The sequence below is a fragment of the Macrotis lagotis genome, chromosome 5 (genome assembly GCF_037893015.1).
Source record: "Macrotis lagotis isolate mMagLag1 chromosome 5, bilby.v1.9.chrom.fasta, whole genome shotgun sequence".
NCBI lineage: Eukaryota > Metazoa > Chordata > Mammalia > Peramelemorphia > Peramelidae > Macrotis > Macrotis lagotis.
The window spans coordinates 123,151,061-123,169,207 of NC_133662.1; the positions used below are offsets into that span (position 1 = coordinate 123,151,061).

Below are 18,147 nucleotides of genomic sequence, written 5' to 3' on the forward strand. Positions count from 1 at the left end.
AAAGATAGAGTAGATAGGAGATAATTTCAGAAGGAAGATATCAACAGTGGTGGGGATGTTGTGGAAGGGAGGACATTAGGAACAGCCTCTTGGAAAGGTTGAGATTTGACCTATGTCTTGAAGGAAACAAGGAAAGTCAGTAGATGGAATTGAATAGGGAGAGTATTCTAGGTAAATGGGGATAATCCTTAAATTGGCACAGATTTAGGGAATGAAGAGATATGTGCAAGAGAGAAAAGAAGGTAGTGTGTTGCTAGGTTGTGAAGTAAGTAGAAGGGAGTAAAGTATTAGAATATTTTATATTTGAACTTGCTGGTAACAGAAATTAGAGTTCACTAAGGAATGGAAGGGGGCATGATCAGACCTTCATTTTCCTTCATTTTAGGAAAATCACTTTGAAGCTGAGTTGAGAATGGATAGAGAAGTAGGGAAAGCTTTGAGGCAGGGAGACCAAACAGAAAACTGATCCAATAGTTCAAATATGAGGTTATATGAGTCTATACTAGGATAAGTAATGGTTGTGTTATTAGAGAGAAGGAGATGAATGTAAGAGAAGTGTGAAGGCTTGGAAATAGATTGGAAAGTAGAGTGAGTATAAGAGAGATGCTAAGAATGACACTAAGGTTGTAATTCTGGGTGACTGGAGAATGATGGTACCTTCAGCAATAATAGAGAAATATGGGAATGGGGGAAATTTTTTGGGGGGGAAGATGAGCTCAATTTTAGACACACTGGGTTTGAGATGTTATAAGGCATCCACTTCAAAATATCTAAGAGTTGATGATATTAGAAAAGAGGTCAAGAGAAAGGTTAAGGCTTAATATATAGATATGAGAATCATCTATATAGGAATGATAACTGAATCCATGGGGGCTGATGACATCAATAAATGAGATCATTTAGAGGGAGAAGTACAAAGTCATGGGGGGGGTACCTATGGTTAAAGGACATGCCCAGGATAAATACTTAGCAAAGAAGTCTGAGTAAAAGCAGTCAAACAAATAGGATATTTTATCTCAAAAAGAATATACAGGAGTGGGTAGTGATAAAGTGTTAAATGCTGCTATGAGATCAAGAAGAATGAAAACTGAAAAAAAAGATTTTTTAGATCTGGTAATTAAGAGATTTTTTGTGACTTTGTTAAGAGTAGTTTTTGATAGAAGGTGACAGGCATGAAAGAAGTGGTGGAAGACTCAACAGGAATTAGCAATAGATAGGAAAGACATGGTAAAGGAGAAGGAAAAGTTAAAAAGAGTCCAAGGTTAAGAACTGGGATAAGGGGATCCTCAACAGAAAAAAAGAGAAGATGAATGTCAGTAGGACTTTGAGGAAAATAAATGAATTTCATTTTGGACATGCTAATTTTGAGGTGCTTCTGAGACACCCATAAGAGGAGATTTCATAGTCAACTGTTAGTGCAGGACTGAACTTCAGGAAAAAAAATAGGGCTAGATATATAGATTTGATAGTTATTTCCAAAGGATAACTGAACGATGAGAGCTGAGACTACAGCTGAGAGAGCATAGAGAAAGAAGGTAAAAAGGTCCAAGGAAAAACAACACTTATTAAGTGGGAATAGGATGATGGAGGAATAGCAAAGAAGACAGAAATAACTGTAAACAGGTCATATTGCAAGGATCTAAGAATAGGTTAAGATGATGAAAGATGTACTAGAAAATATGGATCAGGCTTAAGGAATAAGCCATAAACTTTTGGGTTATATAAAAACTTCACTCTCATATATCATTTATACTGGGAAGATTCAGATATAGTGGGTATTAAATAACATTATAAAAAATGAAATTAGGGGCGGCTAGGTGGTGTCACAAGTACCTGGGTTCAAATCCGGTTTCAGACACTTACTAATTACCTAGCTGTGTGGCCTTGAGCAAGCCACTTAACCCCATTTGCCTTGCAAAAAAATCTAAAAAAAAAATTGAAATTGATCATTTTTTGACAAGAAATGATCTTATTGGGGCAGCTAGATGGTGCATTGGTCATCTGGAGTCAAGAGGACCTGAGTTCAAATCTAGCCTCGGATACTTAATAAAAAGAAATGATATTATGGATGTGGGTAAATTCCTGAAACTAGCTACAAATTTTAGTTAGAAAAATATTTATTAGAATAATATTAATAAATATTAATAAAATAAATAAAAAATAAAATAAATATTAATAAAATAATATTAAAAAACTAGTAGAAAGAATTAAAATGAGAAAAAGATATGGTAAATAAACTGTTGACATGAAAAATTTGAAACAGATGGAGAAATGGATATCAATATTGATTAGAATAATTTCCAAAGGAAGTTTAAGTGATTTAAATTAGTTTTCATAATGAAGAAAACAAAAAACCTGGAAACTTCCCTTAACCAACAAATACTCTCTCTTTGCCAAAAGAGTATAATGGATGTTGAAGCAATACCAGTTTAGACTATAAATGTGTTTGAAAATTTTAGGGAGAAAGTGAAAATTTATGAACATAAAACAGTGAGAAGCAGCAGAAGGAAAAGTGAGTTTATAGAAAGTTTGGCAAGATCTCCAACTAAGCTAAATAATCCCAAGGGTTTGTGAGGATGAAACTGGAAAGATAATAAATATTAAAAATGGAAAAGATCTGTAAAGGTATTTGGAACAAGCTATTTTTACCAAGAGAAGACATCAGAGCCACAATATTTGGATTCTAACATCACATTTACAGATGTGTTGCCTGAAGAAGTAGAAATGGTACTGAAGAAAATAAAGATGAGAAAAACAGTTAAACTAGATCTAGTATACACAAAGAACCGTGGAAAAGTAATTCAGTTTTGCAGGACATCAAGAGAAAGATTTTCAAGTTATTTGAAAGAGAATGTACCAAAGGAGTAGGGGGGAGATTCCAGTTCTTATTATTACCAATAAAAATAATTAAGAGATATCAATAACTATTAACAAAAATAGATGAATGAATGAAAATGTATTTATTAAATGCTTACTAAGTGCACTGTACTAAGCACTGGGGATTAAAATACAAAAAATCATCTGCCTAGCTTCCTCTCTGTACTATTGGCCTTACCTATTAGTATAAATGTATTCACAAACTCCTTCAAGTAGTTGGACATCTATAAAAATGGGAATAGTCTACACACTAATTAAAGGCTTCCTTTGTGATAATAGAAGAAAGGAATAGGCATACTTTTGCACAATAGTATTCCACAACAGGCCACATCTTTATAATTACATAATTGAAAGAGACAGAATGTTAATTCTCCCTGGGCTTACTGTTTGTTGAATATAAAAAACAAGCACTTGTTTTTGTGGTATAACTCAAAGTACCTCCCATATATATGTCCAAATCATACTACATTCCTTGAAAGTGTTACAGATATAATTTTATTAACTATTAATTATTAATATTAAAGAAAGCATAAAAGATTTCTATCACTATCATGGCAGAAAACAGAAAGAAGAGAGATTCTCTATAGATGTTGCATCTCTCTAGATGTTCCTGTTTGTTGATATTGTGTTCATTGTTATCAAATCCAGAAATACTACAAACCCACTTAAAATAAGATTCACAGTTATTCAAAAGAATTCACTTTGTCTATTGGTACATAAATCTTATAAAGAAAATGAATGGGACGTTGAGGTAGGCCTGGAGATGAGGGGGAGGATAAAAATGGGATATCCTCTGGACAACTCCATAGTTCTAAAATACCACAAGCTTCTGATTAAAACAAAAGTTTTTTCACAACAATATTCTTCTAGAGATTTTATATGAGAGTGAATCACAAAATACTGCTATTTCTCAAGAATTGTGGTTGGGAATCACCCAAAGGGTAAAGGAATGACAAATGTTAAATGTAAACTATATGTAATATATTACAAATGAGGAATTATAAAGAAGTGGGATTAAAAGATGCTACCAAAGGAAGCTAACAAGAAAAAAAAAGGTGAACTAGTCACTTAGCAAAACCAATCACAGACATTTATTAAAAACTTACTATATGCTAGGCATAAGCACAAAAGGTATGGATAATCTGCACTCTCTACTGGAATCCACATAATATCAAGATGATACACCCACTAGACTTGACTAGACCCACTACACTTGACTAGAACACTTGTGATAGATTTGTTTGGAGTACATGGATAACAGCTGAACAAGTAGGCAGGAATTGATAAATCATGATTTGCTTTCTTGGAAAGAATACCCACATCTTTGGAATGAAGATGAATTAGAGAGTAGTAGAATAGATTTTTTTCCCCTTTCTTTCCCCCCTCTTTCAAGAGGGTTCTGATTCTGGAGTTTTGGTTGGAAATTTAAGCCTATATATATAGTTTCACTACTGATTAACTGGTGTTCATTATAAATTCTGTAATTATATTATTAATAATATTTTTAAAAGAAATAGAAAATCAATTTGAGAGTTATTACAATTTATCAAATAGATTTTAAACTTTAATTCTTCACCCAAGATGAATTTTACAATATATAGTATCAATATATTTCATTTACTCAATCAATCAATCGAAAACTTTAAACTGTGTGAAAAAATTCTTGACACTGGATGGGAAATATATTTTAGATTGTCTAAGGAAATTTGTTCACATTCTGTGGATCATCCACAAAATAATATTCCAGTTTGGGCCCAAGGATATTAAAATATAGGTAGGAGAGAGTATTCAAAATCTCCAAGAGGGAGGTTCAGAACCCTAAATGCTGATTTCAATCCCCACCCCCATTAGGGAAGTTTTTTGTGAACTTGAGCGGATTTCCCATCTTCCTTTAACCATCCTTTTCAGAGTATGCCCTAAATATAACTACATTTCATTAGTTCTACTGTCCTTCAGTGACAGTGATGATGGTTAATAGTGCAACTGAAAAAAATACTGCTTCCTCCTGGAGGGATTTGCATGAATTGATGCTGAGCAAAATGAGCAGAACCAGAAAAACAATGTACACCCTAACAGCAACATGGGGGTGATGATCAACCTTGATGGACTCACTCATTCCATCAGTGCAACAATCAGGGACAATTTGGGGTTGTCTGCAATGGAGAATACCATCTGTATCCAGATAAAGAAATGTGGAATTTGAACAAAGTTCAAGGACTATTCACTTTAATTTAGAAAAAAAAAATTGATGTTTTATTGTCTGATCTTGTTATCTCTTATACTTTATGTTTCTTCCTTAAGGACATGATTTCTCTCTCATCACAATATGGATCAATGTACAACATGGAAACAATGTAAAGACTGACAAATTGCTTTCTGTGGGAGGGGTGGAGGGAGGGAAGTAAGATTGGGGGAAAAATTGTAAAACAAAATAAATAAAATCTTTCATTAAAAAAACAATAATAAAAAAGAAAATACTGCTTCCTTGAGATGAAGTTTTAGTCTTTGAGTTGGGTTCATAGCCAATATATGGAAAGTCTACCATTTTTTCCTAGTTTTATAACCTAGTCAGCTTAACAACTTAACTTAGAACCATTTGATTTTTTAGGAGCTCCTCACCAAGTCTACAACTCTTCTGTTGCTTTTTTCTAATTACTTTTATTTTTTTTTAGGTTTTTGCAAGGCAAATGGGGTTAAGTGGCTTGTTCAAGGTCACACAGCTAGGTAATTATTAAGTGTCTGAGACTGGATTTGAACCCAGGTACTCCTGACTCCAGGGCCAGTGTTTTATCCACTGTGCCATCTAGCCACCCCTTTATCTTGTTTTTTGAAGTTGTTCTTCAGGGTATCTGTAAAATGTTTCTTTGGCTCCACTTACTCCCATCTATTCAGAAACCATCAACCATTTTCTCAGTAGAATATAAACTCGAGGCAGAGACTGATGTTTTTCTTTGTCCGTCAAGTATCTTGCACAGTACCTTTTACATGGTAGATGTTTAATAAATGTTTATTGAGTTAAAGGGAATCATTGCTTTGCTGAATACTTATATAGCATTGGTGAACTTTCCTAGGTTGATGGCAGAACTCAGATCTGCTAATACTTCCATGATTTTGAGGGGTATGATGAAAAAAGTTAGAAACAGTGTTATGGAAGTTTAAAAAGGATATTATGGGCATGCCATTTTGTACAGGTCAATTAAAGAACAAATACAGGAGATATCATAAAGATCTCTAAACTTTTAATTGATAAAAATGTGTTTAATTTATAGTTTTCCCCCCTTGAACAATTGGAAATCTTATTCTACCTTTTTTGGGCAGTACAAATTACCCAGACATTCTCACAGTAAGAAAATGAGGAAGAGAAATGCATGATATTATTTATATTTTTAAGTAGACAAGCAAATTAAAAAGTTGCAAAATAGTCTAAAGTCCTTGAATTCTAGTTTTTTTTCCTTTTAATGAGATATTTATTGGCTATATTTTATTTATTTTGCCACTAAATGATGTCAATAGCTCTGAGCAATCTTATTTAAAAGTCATAGAGAGGGACAGCTAGATGGTGCAGTGGATAGAGCACCAGTTCTGGAATCAGGAGGATCCTAGTTCAAATGTGACCTCAGACATTTAATTACCTAGCTGTGTGACCTTGGGCAAGTCACGTAAACCCTTTGCCTTTCGAAAAAATCAAAAACAAAACAAAACAAAAAGTCAGAGAATATGAACCATCAGAGAATGGTGCAATGTAAAGAGCATTCAACTGAGAGTCAAGAGCCCTGCACTTTCTTGTTTCTGGCTATCTTGCTCAATAGCTGTATGACCCTGGGAAAGTTGCAATTTTTCTGGATCTCAGTTAGCTACAAAATGAGTGTTGAACTCTAAGATCCTTTCTAGCAACAGAATTCTATGAAATTTTGTTATTTTTGTTACAGATATCTGTCCTTACTGAAAACATATCTAACTATAGAAGAGAACTGAAAACAGATCCTACTCTTTTTCTATGGTTTTAATAAAAATTAAGCTATAAGACTAGGACAAGAAAAGGTGATTTGTAGATTTATGCTTCACATTTTTGTAGTCCAATAGAAATGAAAGGCCTCATAGATAGTACTGGATGCTTGTCAGTAAGCAATTGACTTGGTGCAGGCAAAGGGGAATGTTAGCTATCTTATTATTAAGAACAAGGTGGAAAGTCATTTTTGCAAATATGACTGTTAGTGAATTTGAAGGACACCACAGGAATCCAAGTGAGGTTAAAATGAAACATTAAGGCAGACAGAACCATGTTACACTTGTTTCTTGAATAATTCAAAAATTCAGAGGAAGGTACTATTTAAAGAAGGTTAAAAAAAGCATCCATTTTTGGACAACTAGGTGACTCAGAGGATAGAACACAGGGCCTGGAATTGGGAAGACCAGAGTTCAAATTCAACCTCAGATATTCACTAACTATGTAACCTGGGAAAATAACTTAACCTCTATTACTTTAATCTATTCCAGTATCTTTGCCTAGAAAACCCATATGGGGAGAAGTTGAAAAAGAATCAGATATGACTGAATAACAAAAATCCATTTGTCATATACTCTTTATCTTATATATTCCTTATATTTCCATGTTCAAACTTCACCTGCCCTGTGGCTTGCTTTGTCATTTTTCTCCTCCCAGTGAACAATGGACTCTGTCTCAGGATACTGGGCTTTGTGGGGTGAACTTTTGCTCTAATTTGGCTGGAATCAGGACTTCTCATCATTTTCTGACTATTTCCTAATAATACTGCTGGGCTTGTCATTTGTCCTTATCTCTCAGATCTCATCATGCCTGTTCCCTTCCTAATTCCCCTTTATGTGGTTTTCTTGGTTGAGAGGGACTGTTTTTGTCTATTTGTATCTCCAGTAATTGGTATAGTATCTGCCACTCAGTAAGTACTTAAAAACTGTCTTACCATACATTTACTTACATATGGATTTCAATGCAATATTATCTCATTCAGTCCTCATAGTAACTTGAAAAGCAGCTAGGGCATAAGTGTTATTATTCTCATGGCAGAGAGAGGAAACAAGTGGCTAGGAAGGATTAAGTGATTCAAACAAAGCAAAACAATAAAGTGGGGAAAAAACAAAACTTATCCCAAAGGTCTTGGAACTCTTAGGATCATTGTATTCTTCCCTATGGCATGATGCACCTTGTATACCATTGAGGCTTATTAAAAGTGCATCACATCATCAATAAGGACAGCTGGGTGGTACAGTGGATAGAGCACCAGCCCTGGAATCAGGGGGACCTGAGTTCAAATCTGACCTCAGACACTTACTAGTTATGTGATCCTAGGCAAGTCACTTAACCCTGACTACCTCATAATCCCGGGCCATTTCCAGTCATCCTAATTCAAATCTGTCCACTGGGCCCAGACATCTCTGGAGGAGAAAGTAATGCTGGCACAGCACCCACTCATTCAAATCCAATTCATGAGCATATCATGGCATCACCTCTTCAAAAAATGAAGGCCAAATATCATATCATAATAATGATATAAATGTTATTCTTTTATGCAACTTTAAAGCTTTTTAAAGATGACAATAACCACAACAAGGTTCTGGAAAGTCAAGTACTCCCTGAACTGAATTTGTTTAAGACTTGGTCTGATTATAATGTCTTGAGAACAAATGTCTTTCCATTCTGGAATCAACTAGATAACTGTAACAATGGTTACTGCAGCATAAGTAATCTGAATGAGTTTGTGTGGTGTTTTTCTTAGGTGTGCAAGATGAGAACAAGCTTAACCTAGGGAAAGAATTCTTAAATTAACAAGACTCAGAAGTGATTACAAAGATAAAATTTGTCATTATATAAAATTGAAAAGGTTTTGCACAAAACATCCGATATCCAATCCAGTTGGAATTTGAAGGGTAGCAGCACATTTCTCTGATACACATCTGAAAACCAGAATAAGTAAAAAATTGATACAAATACAGAAAACTAAATCCATTCCCTCATGGAATAGTAGTCAAGGGATAGGAACAAATTGTTTTCAAATAGAGAAATGTAAATTATCAATAACCAAATGAAGAAATGCTTCAAATTACTATTCATAAGAATAAGATAGGGACAAGGACTCTCAATCTGTGATTTAATTGATAGAGGAATTCCAAGCTAAGGAAACACCATCTACCAATGCAAGTTACATCTGCTACTTATACTAGTAGAGCATTCTCTAGAACATTGAGGGGGTTTAGAGTTCCAAGATGTGACAGAAGTAGGATGCAAATTTGGTTTCTTGGATTTAAAGATGCTCTTTTATCCACTCCAGTCCACTGCCTCTCAATGATAACAGCAGTGAAATGTTCATTCTACCTCCTCATACCTATCACATAGGCAAAAATGATGAAAGATGGAAATACCAATGAGTAGAGAGGCTGAGGGAGGACAGGAAAACTGGTGTACTATTGAAATAGCTATGAATGGATCCAAAGATTCTGGTAAAGTCATCTGGGACTATTCTGTAGGAAGCCTTTCCTCATCCCCCCCAGCTACTTCTGTCTTCTCCTCTAAGGTTCTCTTCTACTCTGTGGACTTATCAGATATGTCCCTGTTTGCCACAGGTTGTCTCCCCAAATTGAACAGAATTTCTTTGATGGTTTGGATGACTTTACTTTTTCTTTGTATCTCAGAATTTAGCACAGGGTTCACCCCCCCAAAAGTCACTAAATGGGGAGTATCCTCTGGCACACAGGTAATTTACTAGTCATGTATCCCAAAAGGATGAAACAAAGAAGGAATACAAATGTATAAAAATATTTATAGCAGAGGAAGCTAGGTGAGGTAGTAGATAGAGCATCGGCCCTGGAGTCAGGAAGACCTGAGATCAAATTCGGCTTCGGACATTTAATACTTACTTAGCTGTGTGACCTTGGGCAAGTCACTTAACCCCACTGTCTCACAAAAACTATACACACACACACACACACACACATATACACACACACACAAATATGTATATTTGTATGTATTTATAGGAGCATTTTATGTTATAGAAAGCAAATAGAAACAAACTGGGTTGTCCCTCACTTGGGGAATGGAATATTATAGAACACTATTGTGTTTAGGAAATGATGAAGGGGAGGATTTCAGGAAAAACAGAATATTTACAAGCCCAGTAAAATGATAAAAACCAGAAAAGCAATTTATATAATAACAACAGTACTATAAAGATAATTGACTTTGATATAATGATCAACTACAATTCCAAAGGACTCAAGATAAAACATTCTATTTGCTACTAGATGGAGAGCTAACAGACTCAGAGTACAAATTGAAACATATTTTCCTTTCTTTTTTGACTAATAAGAAATTATGAATCATAATATTTGTAAAAAGTTTTGTTTTTCTTGTCTTCTTAACGGTTGTGGAAAGGAGAGAACAGAGAATTAAAAATAAAATAAAATAATTAAAAATTATGACATATAATTATGTTTTAGGAAGTAATGAAAGGGGCAGACTCAGAGAAATCTGGATTTTCACAAAACATCGTAAAATAAAATGATAGAGTCTTAAGAACTCTAATCAACACAATGATCAATCAGGACTACAGAAGACTGAGGAGATGAACTAGATGCTCAAAATAAAATATATATTCTTAGTCATAAGTAATTGTCAATTTCTTGTGTTTGCCTATATTTACTGGTTACTTTGGCAAGTTTTTTAAGGAGAAAAACTGTGGGAGTAGTTAGTGATAGTGATGAAAAAGATCATCAATGAAACTTTACAAAAATCCAGAGAGGAGAGTAGAAAGTTCGGAAGGGAACAAAGAGAAAAAATATTATTTGTACATATGAAATTATGAATCTCATTATATAGTTCAACATATGCACACATGCTAGAATTTATTATCTATGAAATTCAACAAGTTAGTTTCAAAGCAGTCTCACTTTTTTTTGTATTGCTCTCTGAACTTCCTTCTGAGTTTTGATGTGCATTTTAAAGGTGCTTCAATAATGTCCTTTTCTTTCTGTCTTTGGCAGTTCTACTAAACTCCTATCTGCCCATCCCCAGAGGAAAACCAATTATCCTTTGTAACAGGTTAGCACAATCAAGCAAAATAAACTCACAAATCAACTATCAAAGAGTTTTAAAAAAGAAAATCTTACCCAGCCTTAGCAACGCTGATGGTCTGTTGTTCCATTGCTTCATGGATACTAGTTCTATCATGCTCCTTGAGGCTGTTAAACTCATCAATACAGCAAAGACCTCCATCTGCAAGGACTAATGCTCCAGCCTCCAAATTCCATTCCCCAGAATCCTTTACAGCAGTCACTGTCAAGCCTACAGATAAAAGCATGTCATTGAAACAATTTTTGCCATACATATATTTATTGTATATAAAAGGAAGATAATAAAAGTTGGAATCTATATAGTGCAGAAGTCCTTAACATACATAATCTTAGCTAAGTTTCAAAACAAAGTTGTTGATGTATGTACTTAAAAGAATTAAATTTTTTTGTCATGAACTTATCGACAAATATGAATATTTCAATATGCAAGAAAGAACTAAAAAAGGATTTCATATGAGCCTGTGAATTTTGTTACTTATAGAATACTTGAAACAAATTCAGCCTCAGAAACTTACTAGGCTAGGTGACCCTGGACAAATCACTTAACCCCTCTCTTGCCTCAATTTCCCCTACTGTATAATGAGAATAATAATAGCATCTACCTGGCAGGGCTATTGTAAGAATCAAATGAGATACAATTTGTAAAGCATTTAGCATAGAACTAGATCATAGCAGGCATTATATAAATGATAGTTATTATTATTATCATGCTATTGTAGCTTTCTTAAAGTATATATTAACACAGTAGTAACAAAATTTCCCTGTGTCCACATCTGATTTTTTTTACTTTCCTACAAGTATTATTTCCCTTATTCTACAGATGAAGCTAATTAGCCTACAACCAATTCTAAATTCCCATCTGCCCAACCCCAAAAGGTAAAACAATTCTTCTTTGTAATAAGTTAGCATAATCAAGCAAAAAACCCCCACAAATCAGTCATCAACACTGACTCTCAGATGTGAACTGAGATAAAACACAGACATGAAGTCAAAGCTCCTATTCCTAGTTCTAGCCAAATCAAAGTCAAATTGCCTTAGAACATCTAAATAATTTCCCTGGGTCTCCAATTAGGGGCAAACCACCTGCTGACATGCAGAAACTATCAACATTTTAGTTTATGGCAGATATTCACTGGTCTGAAATTCTTTTATCACTAAAGGTCCTTACTTCTTAAATAACATAATACTAGAATTCTTCATATTTCATCCCAGGCTCCTTTCTTTACTTTACTTTTTTTTTTTTTGAGGTCAGAATTGCTTTATTATTTTAGCAGCAGGTTTTCTGCTACAACTGAGACAATACAAGGCCTTCCCTTTCCCCACAGGACCTCTGCCACCCCAGTAGAGCACCGGGTCTGAAGAGCACCAAAATCTGAATAAAAGATGGAGGGGGACCTCACAGTATATTAGTAAAAATTAAGGCTTTCAAATGGATTTCCATAGGGAAAGAGACTGAAAGAGAACAAATGGGATGGTGGAACTTGCTGGAGCCTAGAGTCCCTCAGCCTCTGGGACTCAAGACCCGAGTTCAGATCCCAACTCCAACTTTAGTGTCTAAGAACAAATCACTTCTCAGTTTTTTCACTTATAAAGGGAAAAGGGACTGAACTTCTGACTTTAGCGATGAAAGGGGACACTCCAATGAAGAAATTTCCTGTACTGATGCAGATCTGCAGCTTAATCTGAAGATTCTCCGAGGAACCAGGCTCTGTGACTTGCCCAGAAGCACACCGGTGCACACCAGAAATGAGACAAGAACCTGGGTCTCCTCAGAAAGGGGATAGGTGTCTATTCTATAGAATTCCATCAAAATGTCCATCAGACAGATTGGGCATCACCTCTTCCCACAAGCCTTTTAAGGGGACAACCTTATGGGGCTGATGCTGGGCCCACTCCTGAAGCCACTGGAAGATGCCATCATTGCACTCAACGATCCAATGCTCCTGGATGTTGGCTTCTTGCACTTTGCTGGCCGAAATGGCCACTCCAAAGCTGACCTCCAGGACCCTTCCCCCTCGGGCGGAGATGGCGGCAGCCAGTGAGTGCATGTAGGGGGTCTCCCAGCGCTCCATCACCGGCTTGCCCAGGATCTGCAGGTGAGTGTCAGGCCTGTTGTAGCCAGCCGGTGCCTCGGCCCAGGAGGACCGGCAGTCCTTGCCTGCCTGGAAGATGGGCGCTGGGGCACCCTGGCTGGCCATGGTCCGCTCCGCTCCTTTCTTTTCTCCAGCAACTTATCCCTGTCCCTCTGAAAATAGAGAAATTCCATGTATAATAACTGCAGACAATATAAAATACTTGGGAGTCTATTTGCCAAGACAAATCCAGGAACTTCCAAAAGATTACTTTGATATTCTTGACATTTTATTCTTTCAGAGGAACTTTGTTATTATTTTTCCTAGTTCTATAAAGTAATTCTTTGGTATGGTACTGAATAAGTAAATAAATTAAGGTAGGACTGTCATTTTTAATATACTGACTTGACCCACCCACAAACAATTAATAGTTCTCCAAATTTTTGTGGTCATGTTCAACTCTTTGTGTTACCCCATTAGGGTTTTCCTAGCAAAAACAATGGAATAATTTGTCATTTATTTCTCAGACTCATTTTACAGATGAGTAAACTGTCACAAACAGGGCTATGTCACACAGCTAGTTAAGTGTTTGTGGCTGGACTTGAACTCAGGTCTTCTTGACTCTTAAGTCCAGTGCTCTATACACTATCCCATGTAACTGCTCTAAATTTTATATAGAAAAGAATGGGCATTTCGCTGCAAGAATGTTTGAAGGGTGAGATACAAAGAACATTAACATGCTTTTATAATGTTGTTATTGTTCAGTCACTCCATTATATCTGACTTTTCATGTCCCCATGGAACATATTGCCCATGTCTCAGCAAAGACACTAGAGTGGTTTGGCATTTCTTTCTCCAGGGTAATGATTAAGACAAAAAGGGTCACATAGCTAATAAGTATCTAGGGCTGAATTTGAACTCAGATTTTCTTGACTACAGTTCTAGTGTTCTATTCACTGAACAACTAACTACAAAATTGTCTGGATTGTGATTTATTTTCATGAAAAGTATTTTGTAATTGTGGTCTTACAGTTCTTGTAGGTAATCAGGCAGGTAGACTCCAAATATTTTAAAATGTCTGCAGTTATTTTAAATAGACTTTTATGAACTGATGCAAAGTGAAGTGAGCAGAATCAGGAGAAGAACTTACATAGTAAAAAATATTGTAAAAGATAATCAGCTTTGAAAGACTTAGAAATTCTGATCAACACAATAATTCCAAGGGATTCATGATGAAACATGCTATCCACAAACAAATAAGAGACTGATAAAAAAATACAAATTAGAGAATATTCATTCACTCATTCAGTCATTCCTTCCTTTTATTTTTTTCTTTTGACGTAACTAATAAGGGACTTATTTTGCATGACTATCACATTCGTAATAGATTTTGTTTTTCTTGCCTGCTAATGGATAAAGGAGGAGAAAGTTGAAAGAGGATAATTTAAAATTTATAATTAAAAAACTGAATTTAAAAAATCAGAACTTTCAAAAATATTGAAATTATATAAATAAAATTTATGTTACCACCAAATATGACAGAGAGAAAAATAGCCTATATTTAAGAATAACTTATCCTGCAAGGATGAGCTGTGTTCTAAAAATGTAAAAGGGTGTTTTAATAAAAATCAATGACCTCAAAATAATTTTCTTTAAAAAAAGAAGCACAAGAAAAACTTAAAAAGGTAAGCAAGTTCTGTCAACTTTAAAAGCCTGATAATGATGAAATGTTACATTCTAAAAGTGAGAGAAGAAATATACTATTTCTTCAAAATCATACTATATTCTCAAGGGTGGGAACAATACTTCCTCAAAGAAGGAACAAAGAAAGACAAATTCAGGGTCTGAGTCTTTAAAAAAAGAAAACTAAAATTTAAAAAATAAGGAAATGAATGGGGAGGAATTTACTATTTTTTCATCATTGGAATGTCACAAGGAAAAATAAGGCCACACGGCTAGGTAATTATTAAGTGTCTGAGGTCGAATTTGAACTCAGGTCCTCCTGACTCCAAGGCCAGTGCTCTATCCACTGCGCCACCTAACTGTCCCCATCTCTGTCTTGACCCAATCTCCTCTGTATGTCAGCTCAGTTGTCTGTTTATTGCTACTATTCTTTACCTTATTTTGCCTCAAGTCTTTTAACCCTAACAGAGTAAGGTACATGTGATTTTCACTTCCCTGATATTCAGCTCCATATATGTATACTTTTTCCTTTTAATAAGTTCAGGAGAAGTTTAAAATTACTACACTGGCTCCAACTATTTTGAAAAAAGAAAATCTTTTGGTCCTCTATATAGGAGGAAAGCACATTTTAAAAAAAATCTTGACTTACATTAAGAATACTTTAGGGGGTGGGGTGGCTAGGTGGCGCAGTGGATAGAGCACTGGCCTTGGAGTCAGGAGGACCTGAGTTCAAATCCGGCCTCAGACACTTAATAATTACCTAGCCATGTGACCTTGGGCAAGCCACTTAATCCCATTGCCTTGGAAAACAAAAAACAAAAAAAATCCACCAGGATAAAATTGGGAAAGAATAATCACAAACAAAACAAGAGAAGTGCGTATAAAACATTAAAAAAAAAAGAGAGGGGCAGCAAGATGGTGCAGTGGATAGAGCACTGATCCTGGAGTCAAGAGGATATGAGTTCAAATCTGGATTTAGACACTTAATAATCACCTAGCTGTGTGACCTTGGGCAAGTCACTTAACTCCATTGCCTTACAAAAAAGAAAGACCAAAAAAAAATAGTTCCAGTTCATATTTTCCAGTGCCTATGCTAAAAATGTACTATCTATGTAAATATACAATCTCTATAAGATTGTTTGCTGCCATGGGGAAGAGGAAGGGAATGAGCAGTGGTAGAAAAATGTGGAACCCCCCAAAAAAGAGAGATGTGACAAGAAGGATCTTAGGGCCTTAACTGAGTAAGAAGAGAAAACAAACATATTAGGATATGACTGCTAGTTGATTCTTGTTCTTTATTATTGAAGAGTACTAAAATTACATCAGTTTGTCCGACTATGGCTGATCAACAATGTGAACCCTTAGGGTGGGTACTCTAAACTTATGTATGTCATGTTTCCTTTGAGTTGCTTCAATTCCACCTTCCTCACAGAGCATAGCACCCTCAATGATGATGGTATGTCATGCTGGGGGATCTGGTGCCAGTTTCTCCCATGCTGCAAATCAGTTCCAAAATTTTTAAGAGGGTCTTTCAGGATGTCCCAGTATCGTTTCTTCAGAACCCCCTGGGAGTGCTTGCCTTGGGTGAGTTCTCCATAAAATAGTCTTTTTGGCCAGCATACTCCTGGCATTCTCACAACATCGCAGTTGAGTTCTCTGTGGTAACATTTGAATGCTTAGCAGTTTAGTTTGAGACAGGACTTCAGTGTCTGGTATCTTCTCCTGCCAGGTGATCTTCAAAATCTTCCTAAGACAATTTAAATGAAAGTGATTCAGTTTCCTGGCATGGGGCTGGTAGACTGTCCAGGTTTCAAAGTCATATAGCAATGAGGTCAGTTCAAGGGCTCTGCAGACCTTCATTTGGTAGTCTAATACCTCTTCTCTCCCACATTTTCTTTTGGAGTCTCCCAAATACTGAACTAGCTCTGGCAATGCTAGTTCATCGTCAATGTGTACCTCCCTGGAAAGGACACTGCCAAGGTAAATGAACTTGTCCACAGTACTCAAAACTTCTTCATTTGCTGTAATCGATGGTTCTACATATGGTGGTGTGGTCCTGACTAACAAAGTACTTGTGTTTTCTTGGTATTAATTGTTTTTTTTTTGTTTGTTTTTTAGTTTTTGCAAGGCAATGGAGTTCAGTGGCTTGCCCAAGGCCACACAGTCAGGTAATTATTAAGTGTCTGAAGCTGGATTTGAACTCAGGTACTCCTGACTCCAGGGCTGGTACTCTGTCCACTGTGCCACCTAGCTGCCCCTCTTGGTATTAATTGTTAGACCAAAATTAGTACAAGCAGTGGAGAACAGATTCATACTTTGTTGCATCTCAGATTCAAAGGCTGCATTGAATGCACAGCCATCTGCAAACAGAAGATCATGCACCAGCACTCCCTCCACTTTGGTCTTGGCTTGTAATCTTTTCAAGTTGAAGAACTGACCATCAGTTGATAGCTGACTTTGATGCCATCTTGATCCTCAGTGAAGGCATTTGATAATATGGCTGAAAACATCATGTTGAAAGCATGGGAGCAAGAACATAGTCTTGTTTCACTTCTGTGGTGATTGGGAAGCATCCAGAACATCCAGAACTATCCAGAACTCAGGTAAGTATGCTATTACAACTATTACAACTACAAATAACTATCACTGATTTCATTCCTTCACTTCTTTCAAGTTTTTAAATGATAAGATATAATAGCAGGAATATAAACTCAACAATCATAACCATCAATATGAATGGAATGTGTCTGCTCATAAAACAGAGAAGGATGGCAGAATGAATGAGAAAGTAAAATTCAATAATGTTATTTTATAAAACAAACTTATAATGTAAAGATTCATAGTTAAAAATGAGAGTTTGGAAAAAATCATGACTTTAAATAACAAATTATAAAGCAAAGTAAAAATCAATAGTCAAGAGAGATGATCAAGTAGCCTACATTATCTTTAAGGTCCTATAAAATACATATACATATATATATACACACCAAGTTATGTGTCATCTAAGTACATAGAAGAATGTTAATTACTAAAAGAAGACATACAATATAACAAAAAATTCTTGGGAACTTAAACTTGTCTTTTTTTCAGATTTTGAAAAATCTAAAAAAAAAAGATAAATTAGAGTTAAATTTAGGATCTGAACAGAATATAAGAAAAAAATCCAGATATGATAGAATTTTAGACATTAATGATTGGAAAATTAGGGGCATACATATTTTTTAGCTTATCATAGCAAATTTACAAATATTGATCTTGTTAGGGTATAAATAATGCATAAACAAATGCAAAGAAGAAGAAATATTAAACAAATCTTTTAAAGCTCACAATACAAAAAGGATCATAATCAATAATGAGAACTTTGAAGAAAGGATTGCGGCTTAAATGAAAACTAAATAAGCTAATACTA

The 18,147-nt window shown here is 35.3% G+C and overlaps 1 protein-coding gene across 2 annotated transcripts in view; it reads right to left on the bottom strand.

Annotated features, from left to right (window-relative positions):
* MCM9 (minichromosome maintenance 9 homologous recombination repair factor) overlaps positions 1 to 18,147 on the bottom strand; it is a 194,562-nt gene that overhangs the window by 48,419 nt on the left and 127,996 nt on the right. For both annotated transcript variants that reach the window (XM_074187455.1, XM_074187456.1), the window contains exon 8: positions 11,020 to 11,194. In XM_074187455.1, coding sequence (XP_074043556.1) covers positions 11,020 to 11,194 — 175 coding nt within the window. The remainder of the gene's footprint in view (positions 1 to 11,019; positions 11,195 to 18,147) is intronic.